The sequence below is a fragment of the Muscardinus avellanarius genome, assembly GCF_963383645.1.
Source record: "Muscardinus avellanarius genome assembly, chromosome: 11".
In the NCBI taxonomy this organism is placed as follows: domain Eukaryota; kingdom Metazoa; phylum Chordata; class Mammalia; order Rodentia; family Gliridae; genus Muscardinus; species Muscardinus avellanarius.
Genome location: NC_137797.1, coordinates 36,969,555 through 36,983,273, shown reverse-complemented (window position 1 = coordinate 36,983,273; position 13,719 = coordinate 36,969,555). Strand labels below are relative to the sequence as shown.

The window sequence follows — 13,719 nt, the reverse complement described above, 5'->3', positions numbered from 1 at the left end:
ACTCTGTTCCTGGCACTTGACTTCAGCTAATTCCTGGGTCTGCAAGGAATTTTGTATTTGTATTCATTTCTTTTGTGTGTGGCCAAACTTTGAGGTCAACACAGTTCAGCCATAGTAGGTACAAGTACATTTTATTTCTTGATTGCCATGCCTTTTTCTAATAGTAAAATATGAATGTTTATCTTTCCTTTAGAAATATGTACCTTTATATAGACCTGAATAAATTATTTCTAAAATCAGAGTCTGCTTTTTAAAATTCCAGAAATACATGAATATAATTAGAGCAGGGTTTGCTGGTTTGTGCTGAGGTGCATCATTGCTATTGCCTGTTAGTGGTATTTTCAGATTTAGAAAATATCTGAGTTTTAAATGCTCTTCAGCTAAATTGTTATTTGTTTTACAACCAAAATTGACTATCTTCCTCATGAGCTCTGCATACAACTATGTATTTATATGATACCAAGAAAATCCCTATTGCCAAAGAATTGTAACTTATTTTTTAACCTAATTTGTATTTAGCATAAAATTATGATTTAAGAAAATGTGGCATGAGTAGGCTTAATGAATTTCTTTCTTCTTTTTTTTTTTTTTTTTTTTTTGGGTGGTACTGGGGTTCCTGAAAGCCCTTCTACTTCTGGGCTACACTCTCATACCTATTTTATACTTTTTTATTTTTTGAAACAGGGTCTCTTAAGCCAGCGAGGCTGGCTTCAAACCAGCGTGATCCTCCTGTCTCCGCCTTCCAAGCCCGGGGATTACAAGTGTGCACCACCACGCCTGGCTAGGCTTAATGAATTTCTAAATACACACTTTGAATTTTAAAGCTTTGAAGCTTTAAAAATTTCCAGTTGGACTACTCCTTAATTTTATGATGGGTTCTAAATATATAATTTACGTTCTCCCAAGTAGTTTTTTTCTGTTTTTTGTTAGCTTTTTCTTCTATTCACAAAATCAGCTACCATAACTCTCTCATGAGTTCTACCAACTCCTCCCTCAGTATTAGCAAATGATCACATTACATTTATTGCATCAATTATGAACTTTTTTTCTAAGACCATATCTAGTTAGTATCAGCATCTGTGCTCATATTTTTTTCCCTTGCCTTATCTCAGTAAGAAAGATTTCTTTCATCTGACAAAGGTTAGCTTTTCCTCTTTTTCTTTAAATTTTTCCATTTTCGACTTACCCTTGCTTTTTCTATACACTGAAACACTTCTACCAAATTCCTACTTTATTTTAAATCAACATGCTCAATTTTCTTCAATCATAAAAAAAGGAAAATCATTAGACAACCTTTGTTCTATCCCACTTTAGCTTTATTTATGATAGACAAACATCTGAATGATTCTTATTTTTGTTATATTCATTTTTTCAGTTCTTACCTAATCCTTAACTTGCTAGGTTTCTTTCACAGTCACCCCAGCAAGTGAGACTACTTTGGAAAGAGATTCATGGTCTCTAAACACTATTCACATAGGTTCTTTCTTGGTTCTGATTTTAGTCTCTGAAACATTTGATACTAGCAAAAGTTTGAGTTTTGACCATTTACTTACCCCTTAGCTTCCATCTGATCACACTATCTGAAGTGTCTTCTCACAAGTTTGGAGGTTCCTTCTTCATGTCCATTTTAGATTTCTTTTTCTCTATCTGTCCTTGAATCTGGTGTACCAAAGATACTATCCTTTGATTTGTTTTATTATTCCATATGCTTTTTTGATAATCTCATCTATAGCTATGACTGTTCAGAACCAAAGCTAATATAACAAAATAAAGTGGGCTGAATGACTCCCCTACACTTTTTTTTTGTATCTAAAACAGAATTTGTTATTCTTTTTTTTCTCAATTGTGCTCCTGTTCTGGTATTCTTAATTTTGATAAGCAAAAGTATTATTATTAGTCTAAGCGAATGAACTGAAAAACATGAGCCATTTTTTACTTTTACTTTCTTTGAAATGCCTTCTTCCTTCTAATATTTGTGTCACATATCTTCCCATTTATATTTCTTTACTTTCAAATACTTCAAACTTTTGTAGTGTTTAGCTTAAAATATTTACTATCCTTTATAATTAATATATTTACCTTTGGTTTTATGCACAGTACAGTCAGAGTGCTATTTATATTTTAAGTGTTATTTCCCTGCTTAAATTCCATTCAAAGGCCCCATAAATTATATAAGATAATGTTCAAAGAAATTTTCCCACTTTTATATCTATTCAGTTAGTAATTTGTAACAGTTTCACATTTACATTTTCTTCTCATCAATTCTTATCCTGCCACTTTATCTACAAAAGACCCTTACCGATTGTCACAGTTGCAATATTTTTCTCACTAATCTTAAGAGTTTTTCTGACTCACTTTCCCAAAATATTGTATAAATGTAAGGTTTTCCTAAATAAAGAGCTGTATTCATTTTCCTAATTCAAAATACTTAACATGTTAAATGTTTGCTTCCAGGCGTGGTGGCACACACTTGTAATCCCAGCGCTTGGGAGGCTGAGACAGGAAGATCACACAGTTCGAAGCCAGCCTAAGCTACTTAGTGAGCACCTGTTTCCAAATAAAGTATAAAATAGGTCTGAGAGTCTAGTCCAGGGGTAGAAAAGCCCCTCGGTTCCACCCCCAGTGCCACACACACAAAATAGTTTGCTTCACCTCTTGAAAACCTATCCAGTTGAAGTATAATATTCTGCATGAAACTTTTTATGATTTTCTAATTATAACATGCATACCTACTGTGATCCTTTCTAGTTCTTTTTTTAAATAAACTATTCTAATGTTGGGATAATGTGTGGTACCATAGTAAAGGCAGCTTTGCTAAAGGGGGCTGTTTTATACTGATTTTTTGTTTATTCTGCAGGGTTTTAACTAAATATGTGCTAATAAAAACTTATTGAAAGAGAACCATTACTTACTGAATGGATTGTGTAAATTAAGTGGTATGCTGTTCAGAAAAAGTAGTTAAATATAACCATTTTACATTATTATTTATAATTTTTATAATGCTCAAAACTATTTCTAGGAAACATGTTTCATTATATGAAAAATATTGAAATAAACTAAAGAACTTTTTAAGGTCAAAAACATATTTATGTCCTTAGAGTGGGGTAGTACATAAATGATACTTTATTTATTTATTTATTTATTTATTTTTGGTGGTACTGGGGGTGGGACCCAGAGGCTTTCTACCTTCGGGCTATACTCCCAGACCTTTTGGATATTTTTTTATTTGGAAACAGGGTTACAACTAAGTTGCTGAGAGCCTCACTAAGTAGCTGAGGCTGGCTTCGAACCCGTGCGATCCTCCTGTCTCAGCCTCCCAAGCGCGGGGATTACGAGCGTGCGCCACCACGCCCAGCTTCATAAATGATACTTTAATTTGACACTCGATATAAGTTTAAAGTTTTTATCCCAGTACTAATAACTAAGGATTACTGGGTGTGTTATCATTTTTAACTATTACGTGCACAGACTTGTTGTTAGAATCATATATAATGAATATAATATTCTTTGATATTTGAATATAATAATATTTTATTATTATCATATGTTTAGCAAGAACAGGACAAGATCAATGATGAACTCTATGAAGAAGAGAAAATGTGGGAAGAGAAATTTAAACAGCATGAGGTATCTGTTTTTTAATCCATACATTATTCTTTCTCCATTTTAAATACTTATGGTTGGAATAGGTATTTTCAAGAATATTTATAGCTATTTAAGCATATTTATTTGTTATCACTTTAAAACTTTATTAACCCTCAGCAATGTCCTTGAAATAGAATGTCCTGTAAATAAAAACTATTTAATGTCTTTATAGAATTTAAATTCTAAAGTGTCTTTTAAGTATTAAGGAAAGATATTATTATGAACATTTTATTATGTTTAAATTTAGATTGTTAAGGCCGGGCATGGTGGTGCATACTTGTAATCCCAGCATTAGGGAGGCTGAGACAGGATGATTGCACAGGTTCAAAGCCAGCATCAGCTACTTAGTGAGGCTCTTTGCAAATTAGTGAGACCCTGTTTCAAAATAAAGAATAAAAAACTCAGGCTGGAGGTGTATCGGGCTGGAGGTATAGCTTGGAGGTAAAATGCCCCTGGCTTCCATCCCCAATACTGCCAAAAAAAAAAAAAAGGAAAAGATGGTTATAAAGAGGTATATACTTTTTACACTTTGTATAATAGTAATCTTGAAAGGAAAATATAGGATGGAACAAAAGCAATGGTTAAAGTGATAATAGTTAAAAAGTACAAATTGTTTTTCAAAAACAACCAAACTAAAGCCGGGTGTGGTGGTGTATGCTTCCAATCCCTACTTGGGAGGCTGAGACACAAGGATCACAGGCTCAAAGCCAGCCTCAGCTTCTTTAGTGAGGCCCTCAGCAACTTATACCTTGTTTAAAAAAAAAAAATGAAATAGGAGGTGTAGCTTGGAAGTAGAATGCTCCAGGTTCAATCCTCAGTATTTAAAAAAAATTAAACTCTTGGAAATGAATAATGATTTTAAATAGGCTAGGTAAAAAGGAAATCATACCTGGGAATACAATAGTACAACTAAGACAATGAAGCTAAAAATTTAAGTAAGTATTAATGGTTTCTTTGCTTATAGCATTCTTTTGAATTCTGAACTTTTCTCTGATTTCTGTATTCATTTTACATTTCCTGGAGTATATATTAAATAGTTGTCATCCTTTGGACAATTGAAATTGTTTTTATTTTTCTTTAGCATATGATGTTTATTTGGTTATATAATTCAGGTTTTTGCTATACACCTTCAGTAATTTAATGATGAAACTCCATTGCGTATTTATTTTTACCATTTTCAAATCTGATGTGTATTTATTTCACATTATTTTGAAGCTTTAGAATTTTCACTTATGTGTTCATTTGTGGTTTCACTTCTCTAAGTGCATACAGTAGTGTATAAAACAAAATAATACCTGCTTTCATTGTGAGTACTGAAATATTGCTAGCATCTATGTAATTTTGTTGTGTGGGTTTGTTGTATGTGTGAGAGTAAACTCAGATGTACTGTGGCTCTTTCATTATCGTTGCAGTTAGAAATATATTTTTCTGTTATTTTTTCCCTTGAATTTTTCTCAGTTCTTCATTCTGAAACTCCTGTTTTTTATTTTTTTATTTTTTGCAGTACTAGGGATTGAACTCAGAATGCATTTTACCTCCAAGCTACAACCCCCAGCCCTATATCTTTATTTTAAAACAAGGTCTTACTAAGTTGCAGAGAGCCTCATTAAATAGCTGAGGCTTCCTGCAAATCTGGGATCCTCCTACCTTAGCCTCCTAAGTAGTAAGATTACAAGAATGCACTACTATGCCTGGCTCCTTCTGTTCTTGTGTTGGAGTTTCTGTTTGTATTTTTTCACCTGTCTCTGTCATTTATTTCATATCTTTGTTAATTTTTTTATTTAGATTTTTGGGTGAATCATTTTTAATTAAAATACTTACATTTATGTTTATATGAGGTCATTCTTATTTAAACACTTTTTCTCTGAAAAATAACTTGTTTGAGATTTTGTCTAGTACATCTTTTCTTCTCTATCTCCCTGTCTCTTTCTGAAACTCTCTCATTCTTTCTTTTATAGTACTGAAAATTGAATCTAGGGGCATTCTACCTAAGAGTTAAATCTCCAGCCCTTTTTATTTTTTATTTTGAAACAGGGTCTCACTAAATTGCTGAGGGCTTTGCTAAGTTGCTGAGGCTGTCCTTGAACCAATGATCCTCCTGTTTTAGCCTCCTAAGTACTGGGACTATAGGCATGCACTAGCACAGCTGGCTTAGTACTTCTTTTTTTGTGTGTGGTACTGGGGATGGAAACTGGGGACATTCTACCTCTGAGCTACATCCTCAGCCCTTATTTTTAATTCTTTATTTTGAAACAGGGTCTCACTGAGTTTCAGAGGGCCTCACTAAGTAGCTGAGGCTGTCCGTGAACCACAATATTTCTTTCTCAGCCTCCCAAATGCTGGGATTACAAGAGTGTGCCACCACGCTCGGCCAGTAATTCTTTTTTTAAGGAATTGTTTCTTACTTCTGCTTATTGAATGTATTGTTTCACATTCTTTGTGTTAGTTTCCCTTAAATATATATGCTGAATATATTTACTTTTGTTTTAGGAGTCTAATGAAATGACATCTTCTTAAATAACTCCAAATCATCACATTTTATGTGTTTATCAATTTTTTCCCTTTCTTTCTTTCTTTCTTTCTTTCTTTTTCTTTCTTTTCTTTTCTTTTCTTTTCCTTTCTTTTCTTTTCTTTTTTGGTGGTACTGGGGTTCCTGGAAACCCTTCTACCTCTGGGCTACACTCCCAGACTTATTTTTTTAATATTTTTATTTGGAAACAGGGTCTCTTAAGCCAGAGAGGCTGGCTTTGAACCAGCGTGATCCTCCTGTCTCTGCTTCACAAGCGCGGGGATTACAAACGTGCTCCACCACGTCCGGCATCAATTTTCTTCAATGTTGAGATAAGACTTGTGAATCATCTAGTTCTTCATATTACTAACTTATATGAGTCTTCTGTAGTCCAGTGCTACCTCTGAGTCTTCTTTATCAGAACTTCCATCTCAGAAAGTTTGAAGTCGTTTTCTTCTACATGAACCTGGGCTTGTAGTTCCTCTTGATTTTTTTCCCCTGATTTCATGTGCTTTCTATCTTCAAAAAACTCTTCAATTTATTCCTGGGTGATTTAGTGTTTTATCAGGTGGTGGTTTAGTATATTCATAATATTCATGTTTCAGCTTATTAATATGATCCAATTTCCTAAATATTTAAAAAATTTATACCATTTAAAATTATGACTTTAGTTCTTTTGAATGCATTTTATAGTGATTTTATTATGACTTCAATTTTAGTATGTGTTTTTAACCTATAATATTAGATATTATTTGAATAAAATCAGACATTTACTTTATACTGATCATCATTTATCTTGCTTTATTCTAGGAATTTATGAAAAACTTGCATTTACAACTAGAAGAGGAAAGAATTCTATTTGAAGACCTCCAGGCAAAAGAAAAAATGCGTTTGTTAAAACTCCAGCATAATGCAGCTATAAAAATTCAAGCTAAATATAAAGCACTCATAACCTACCGAAAGTATGGTCCAATCATAAGAGAACAAATAGAAAGCAAGAAAAGGAAAGCCCAAGAGTGGAAAGAAAAGGAAGCAAAAATACGACAGAAGGAGAAAGAAAAACAAAAAAGATTAGAGGAGGAACAAAAGGTAGAAGATGAAATAAAAAAGCAAAAGCAAGAGGAAAGGCAAAGGAGAGAAAAAGAATATGAAGAAAAAAAGAACATCGTGAGGCAAGAAAGAGAGGAACTACGAAACAAGGAAGCATTTAAATTAAGAGAAGATGCAGGCCAACATCTAATAATAAGTAGTGTATTAAAGAAGGGAGAATATGATGCCAAACATTTAACTGTTGAAGATATGTCCAAAAATAAAGGGGAGCTAAACAAAGAATTAGTGGGTGAGAATTCAAAGGAGCCAAAGGATGTTCCCCTTTGTCTAATTGAGGAACCACGTGAAAGAGGAAAGGTAGGTAGACAGCTTGATTTGGAAGAATCAATACAAGTACACCTGAAATTGAATCATACAAATTTGGAAGAATTAAAAATGAGAGAAAATTATGAAAGCCTATCAGAAAACCAGTGTTCTGAAAAGTCAATTAGGCAAGAAATAGAATATGAAGATAGAGACCAAAACACTGAATTGGAAAACTTAGATATAAAAGAAAATATGAATGAGCACTTTCAACTACAAGAGTTAAGGTCTCAAACACAAAAACAGGAAAGTGTAAAACATGCCTTAAAGAAGAATGTGGAACTAGAAACCCAGATAGTGTTAGGACATAATCATGATGCAAATGACACGAACACCAACAAAGCACAGAAGATAACCAGAGAAAATGGACAGGAAATGGTACAAAAAGTAGGAAAAGCAGCAACACCAGAACTAAATGGGTTATATGAAGAGAATAATATCTCTTATATTTCAATGAAACAAAAATTATCACTAAAATCAGAAAATTTTGAAGCTATGGAGAGAGATGCATTACTACAAGAAAAAGAAATTGATTTAAAATCCAAAGAAACTGAAGAAAACCCAAAAGATAATTCTCTGAATAGTGACACTGTGCTTTTTAATACCATTGATGCCACGGTAAATATAGATGACAATGGAAACAAACAAGATTATATTGTAGATACACTTGCTTTGAAGGGTGAATATTTGGGTGGCCCAAATGCAAAAAGCTCCGTGGTTACTAAAGAAATAAGCTCTCTTAAGTCTGAGATTATTGAAATTCCAGAAGAATGTCATGAAAATGGGCCCAGATATGAAAGTATCATGACCTGTTTTATGCCAGAGTCAACACTTTTATCTTCTATTGAAGAAAAGAGACTAGCCTGGATAAAATCATTTAAACCTTGGTTTGAAATTTTAAAACAAAATCAACAAAAGAAAATCGTTAAAAGAAGGAGAGCAGTGAAATGCCCAGCCAATATGTGGCCCCCTTTGAATACACTAGAAATTCTTCAGTGTGGCTCCTGGAAGACTTTACAGCAGGTATTTCTAATTTTATAATACTTTTGCATATTTAACTAAAATTAGTTCTCTTAGATGTAACTTTAAACATTTTAATACAAGAAATATTCTTATGCAATAATTTTGTCTTTTTATAGATTAAATTACCAATGAAATGCTGTACCATTTCAGAAGGGATATATTTTAAAATTTTTCATGTACAGTTTTTACATATGTATCTTAATATATTGAAGCTCATACTTAAGAGCCCTATACTATTAAGCTTCTAAGGATGGAGGCATCTGGACATTTAAGATTGGATTTAAAGTAGGAAATTCCAAGGTGGGCATGGTGGCGCACGCTTGTATTTCTGCGCTTGGGAGGATGAGACAGGAGGAATGCACAGGTTCAAAGCCAGCCTCGGCTACTTAGTGAGGCTCTCAGCAACTTAATGAGACCCTGTTTCCAAATAAAGTATAAAATAGGGCTGGGGGTATAGCCTGGAGGTAGAAAAGTCCAGGGATCCACCCCAGTGCCTCTAAATAAATAAATAAATAAATAAATAAATAAATAAATAAATAAAGTAGAAAATTCCTATTTTGATATTTGATTAGGAGTTGGCTTTAGACTTGGGCCACCACGCCGCCTAGTGACTGCTTTTAGAATAAAGTCAATTTCTCTGCACATGACTGCTGGCTATGAAAAAAGTGCTTACATGACAGAAGAATCTAAAATTCCTCTGTGGAAACATTATATATAGTCATGTACTATATATAAATGTGGTACATAAATATTTAGTCATGTACTGAATACAAATATTACTCAAACTTAAAATAGTTGTCATCAAATACTATTGGTTTTCTGAGTTTCTGAAGAGCATAGTTTCAACTGTGATTGAGACATAGAAACTAACAGAAAATAGGAAAGAATATTTTAAATAGTGAAATACTAAAAAGTAGTTATGATTAAAGTACATATATATAGCTAATTCCTAAAAGTCATATTCAAGAAGGTTTATTTTGTTTTTTATATAGATAGATACCTAGCAAAGTAAACATTTATATTAATAGATATGCATCATTTTATTAATTTACTTAGAAATCATTCATTTGTTCAATATGCTCAATTAATATTTATTGGTGGACTAAAGGAACAAGAATGGAAAACCTAACCTTTGCAATATGGGACTTAAATAAATTCATAGATAAATATGTTATTATAGAGCTTGATAATTGTTAGAAGATTTCAAGGTATTCTTTGTAAGGATGATACTGTTAAACAAATATTTTCTTAGGTGCTGTATTTGCCATATCCATAAGTTCTGCAGAGCTACATACAGAATCTCCAATTGCCTTCTGCCCTTGGGTTGTGTTATGTTATGTTATGTTATTTATTTTTATTTTTTGGTGGTACTGGGGGTGGAACCCAGGGGCCATACTCCCAGACCTATTTTATACTTTATTTGGAAACAGGGTCTCACTAAGTTGCTGAGAGCCTCACTAAGTAGCTGAGGCTGGCTTTGAACCTGTGCAATCCTCCTGTCTCAGCCTCCCAAGCGCAGGGATTACAAGCATGCGTCACCACGACTGGCTGACTCACTGTTTTTGATTTTCTAGTTTCTTAGCTTCACATTTTGATCACCCACTGCTGTCTTTTGAAAATCTTTCTGTAGAGAATCTTTAAAAGAGAAAATGTAATTTTTCTTTAATTTGACCTAGGAATGAATCCATTTTGCTTATATTAATCTCTTACACTGAAGCTTAACAACATGAAACAGGTTTTCATTTTTCATTTTTTTGCCCATTGCCAAGCAAATATTAGTTTTCACTACCTGACTGTGGGTGAGAGGACGGATATATGGATGGACAAAGGAATCCAGCTGAATGTTAATCTTCTCTCCATGATACTGCTAAGACTTTGAAGTTTAGAGTATAGTGATTTAAAAAGGAATTAATGTAAAAATTATTTGAGTATAATTTTTTTTAATTTATTTTTTTATTGGTGCACTGTATTCATACATCATAGTGGGATACAAACTTTTGTAGACATACATGCACACATCGCCCAGTCAGCCCCCACCCGATCCCACCCCATTCTCTCCCCATCCCTCCCTCCCATGCTTGGCTTAGTGGTTGACATCTAGTATTATAGCAATTTATCCAAAATTAAAAATGATAATCTCACATAACAGTTTCATTTGTCTGATACCAAGCTTTTGATGACTTAAAGATAACATTTCAATATTTCTTTTTACTTTCTTTCTTACCAGAGAATATTTTTTTCTATTTTTTAGGTGAAACTATCATATATTTATATATTTATTTTTCAGGAAAAAAAAATCTATCCTAATATGGAATATGGACTCTAGATACCCAAAATGATCTTGAAAAAGAACAAAACTAGAAGATATATATTTTCTGATTTCAAACCATATAAAGCTACAATAATTGAAACAGTGTAGTACTATTCTAAAGGCAGATATATAAACCATTGGAGTTAAATAAAAGCCTAGAGCTAAATTCTTCCCTATATTGTCAAGTTATTTTTGACAAGGTTTCCACGAACATTTGGTGGAGGAAATAATAATCTTTTAACTAAATATTGTTGAAACATAATAATTACATGGAAAAGAATAAAATTGGACCCTCACCTAGTCCCATATACAAATATTAACTCAAAATAGATAAAAGACCTAAATATAAATCTTAAGACTATAAACTTTTAGGAGAAAATCTTCGTCATAAAACCTCACAACATTGAAATTGGCAGTGATTTCTTGGATATGATTTCAATGGCACAGGCAACAGAAGAGTATACAAACTCCCTAAAAAATAAAAAAATATTGTATATCCAAAGACAATGTAAACAGAGTTAACAGTTACTAATAGAATGAGATAAAATATTTCCAATTGCTATATCTGAAGGTATATTAATATTCCAACTAGAAATCCTAAAAATTAACAACAATAAAGGCAAACAATACCATTTAGAGATAGGTAAAAGACTAACATAAATAATGAATCTCCACAGATAACCAATCTTAGTTGTGTGTTGGATGGAAAATCTTGTTTCTCTGGTTCTGGTGTGTGTTACCTATTTCTTCTTTGTAGCTAATCTCTTTGAGTATTTTCTCTAGTGCTGGTTTTGAAGACATAAATTCCTTCAGTTTCTGTTTGTCATGGAAGCTTCTTATTTCTCCATCTAATTTGATAGAAAGTTTTGCTGGGTAGGAAATTTTTGGCTGGAAGTTCTTTTCTTTCAGAGTTTGGAATATGTTACTCCAAGCCCTTCTGGCTCGCATGACTTGGTTTGGGAAGTCTGGAGTGATTCTAATTGGTTTGCCTCTGAATGTCACTTGGCCCTTTGTTTTTGTTGCCTTTAAGATTCTCTGCTTGGCTTCCACATTGGTCATTTTGACAATTATGTGGCGTGGGGATCCTCTTCTCCGATCCTGTCTAAAGGGAGTTCTATAAGTTTCCTGGACCTGTGTATCAACCTCTTGCTCTATGTTTGGAAAATTTTCTGCTATTACTTCCTTGAAGAGATTGTTGATCCCTTTGGTTTCACTTTCTTTTCCCTCCTCTATTCCAAGTATTCTTAGGTTAGCTCTCTTAAAATGGGCCCATATTTCTTCAATATCAGATTCTTGCTGTCGGATATTTTTTTCTAGATTAGAAACTATGCGTTCATTTTTGGAATGATCATCTTCTAAGAGTGAGATTCTGTTCTCCATGTGGTCTAATCGGATGTTTGTGCTTTGAATTGAGGCCTTTACTTCATTAATTGCATCCTTTATCTCTTTTTGGCTCTCTGAGTTCTTTTCGAAGCACCTCTATTATTTCTACAGTTATTTTCCTGATTTGATCTTCTAGAAATCTCTGATTTTCTGTTTTATCGGGTTCTGATGTTGTGGGGTTGTGGGCATTCATTGCTTCAGTGTTATTCCTCTTTCCCATGATTTCGGAAGTTTGTGCCTTCTCTGGGTTCTTCCCTTGGGTCACTATGACTTCACTTAAGGTGTTCTGGATCTCGAGTCAGTAGTATCTCAGACCCCACTACTCCTTTACTGGGTTGTATCACAGAGTCTCCGACCCAGAGAGTCGATAGAGGCTGCTTTAGACTGTGGGGGGTGCCAGGTTGCACGTTCTCCTATGGTGTGATATCTCTGCCACCGCCCCTCCCCCACTGGGTCAAGTCCCAGGGAGTACAGTACTGGGATTTCTCCTCTGTGGCCCGCAATTTGACTCACTGTTCTTGAGTTCGCAGATGTAGCTGTACTGGACTCGGTGAATTCGCTGTCGCTGCCACCGGTGGCAATATGGCGCCGCTGCTACGTCCTCGGCCATGAGGCTGGCGTTTTTTTTTTTTTTTTTTTTTTTGGTTTTGAGTTCCACTCTGAGTCCCTGCAGTGTGTGCTGAGCTCAGCCACTGGGAGCTTTAGATGCTCCCTGCGGCGAGAAATCCCGCCTGGCTGTTCCGCAGCGGCTCACCTCGGCTTGCTGTAGTCGTCCGGTGAACTCGCCACTGCCTCCGGCAGTAAAGCACTGCTGCCGCGTCCTAGGGCGTGAGGCCGGTGTATCTCCTCTGTGGCTCTGAGCTCTGTTCTCAGTCCACTTTCTCTCTGGAGCCTGGTGATTTTTTTGTTTCTCTGGTGATGGTGTTTTCTGGCTATGAAAGGCGCTGATTTTGTGGTAATGGAGATTGGTTGTTAGCGGGGCTCTTAAGCCCCGCTTTTCTCGGTCGCCATCTTCCCGGAAGTCATCTCTTGAGTATAATTTAATAAGTTATTAGTAGGCCCTGTATTAAGATCTTGGTTCTAATTATATCTGTCTAGTATAATTTATTTCTGTCATTTAGTGGCTCTGTCACCTTATGCAAGATACTTAACCTTTCTGAACCTCAATTCTCTCTTACATAAACTTGAAAAGCAAAGTCTACTATAGAGTCATAAAAAAACTATATATGAAGAACATGTCCTAGGGCTTCTAATAAAATAGTCATTTGTCGAATGAGGTTATCAAACATCTGAAGAGAAAGGCAAATGGATTTTTGAGGGCTGCCTAACAGCCTGTCTCATCAAAGTTATAAAGGTGAAAATACCATGCTATCCCATTGACTGTAAAAATATCCCAAGGAAAACAACCAATACCAATAAGCAATTATTACAGATA

General features: G+C 34.4%; 1 protein-coding gene across 1 annotated transcript in view; it reads left to right on the top strand.

Moving 5' to 3' along the window:
* LRRIQ1 (leucine rich repeats and IQ motif containing 1) overlaps nucleotides 1–13,719 on the top strand; it is a gene marked incomplete at both ends in the record, with an annotated part of 216,869 nt that overhangs the window by 12,051 nt on the left and 191,099 nt on the right. The window contains 2 exons of the mRNA XM_080704824.1: nucleotides 3,553–3,627; nucleotides 6,965–8,590. Of these exons, the coding sequence (XP_080560950.1) occupies nucleotides 3,553–3,627; nucleotides 6,965–8,590 (1,701 nt within the window). The remainder of the gene's footprint in view (nucleotides 1–3,552; nucleotides 3,628–6,964; nucleotides 8,591–13,719) is intronic.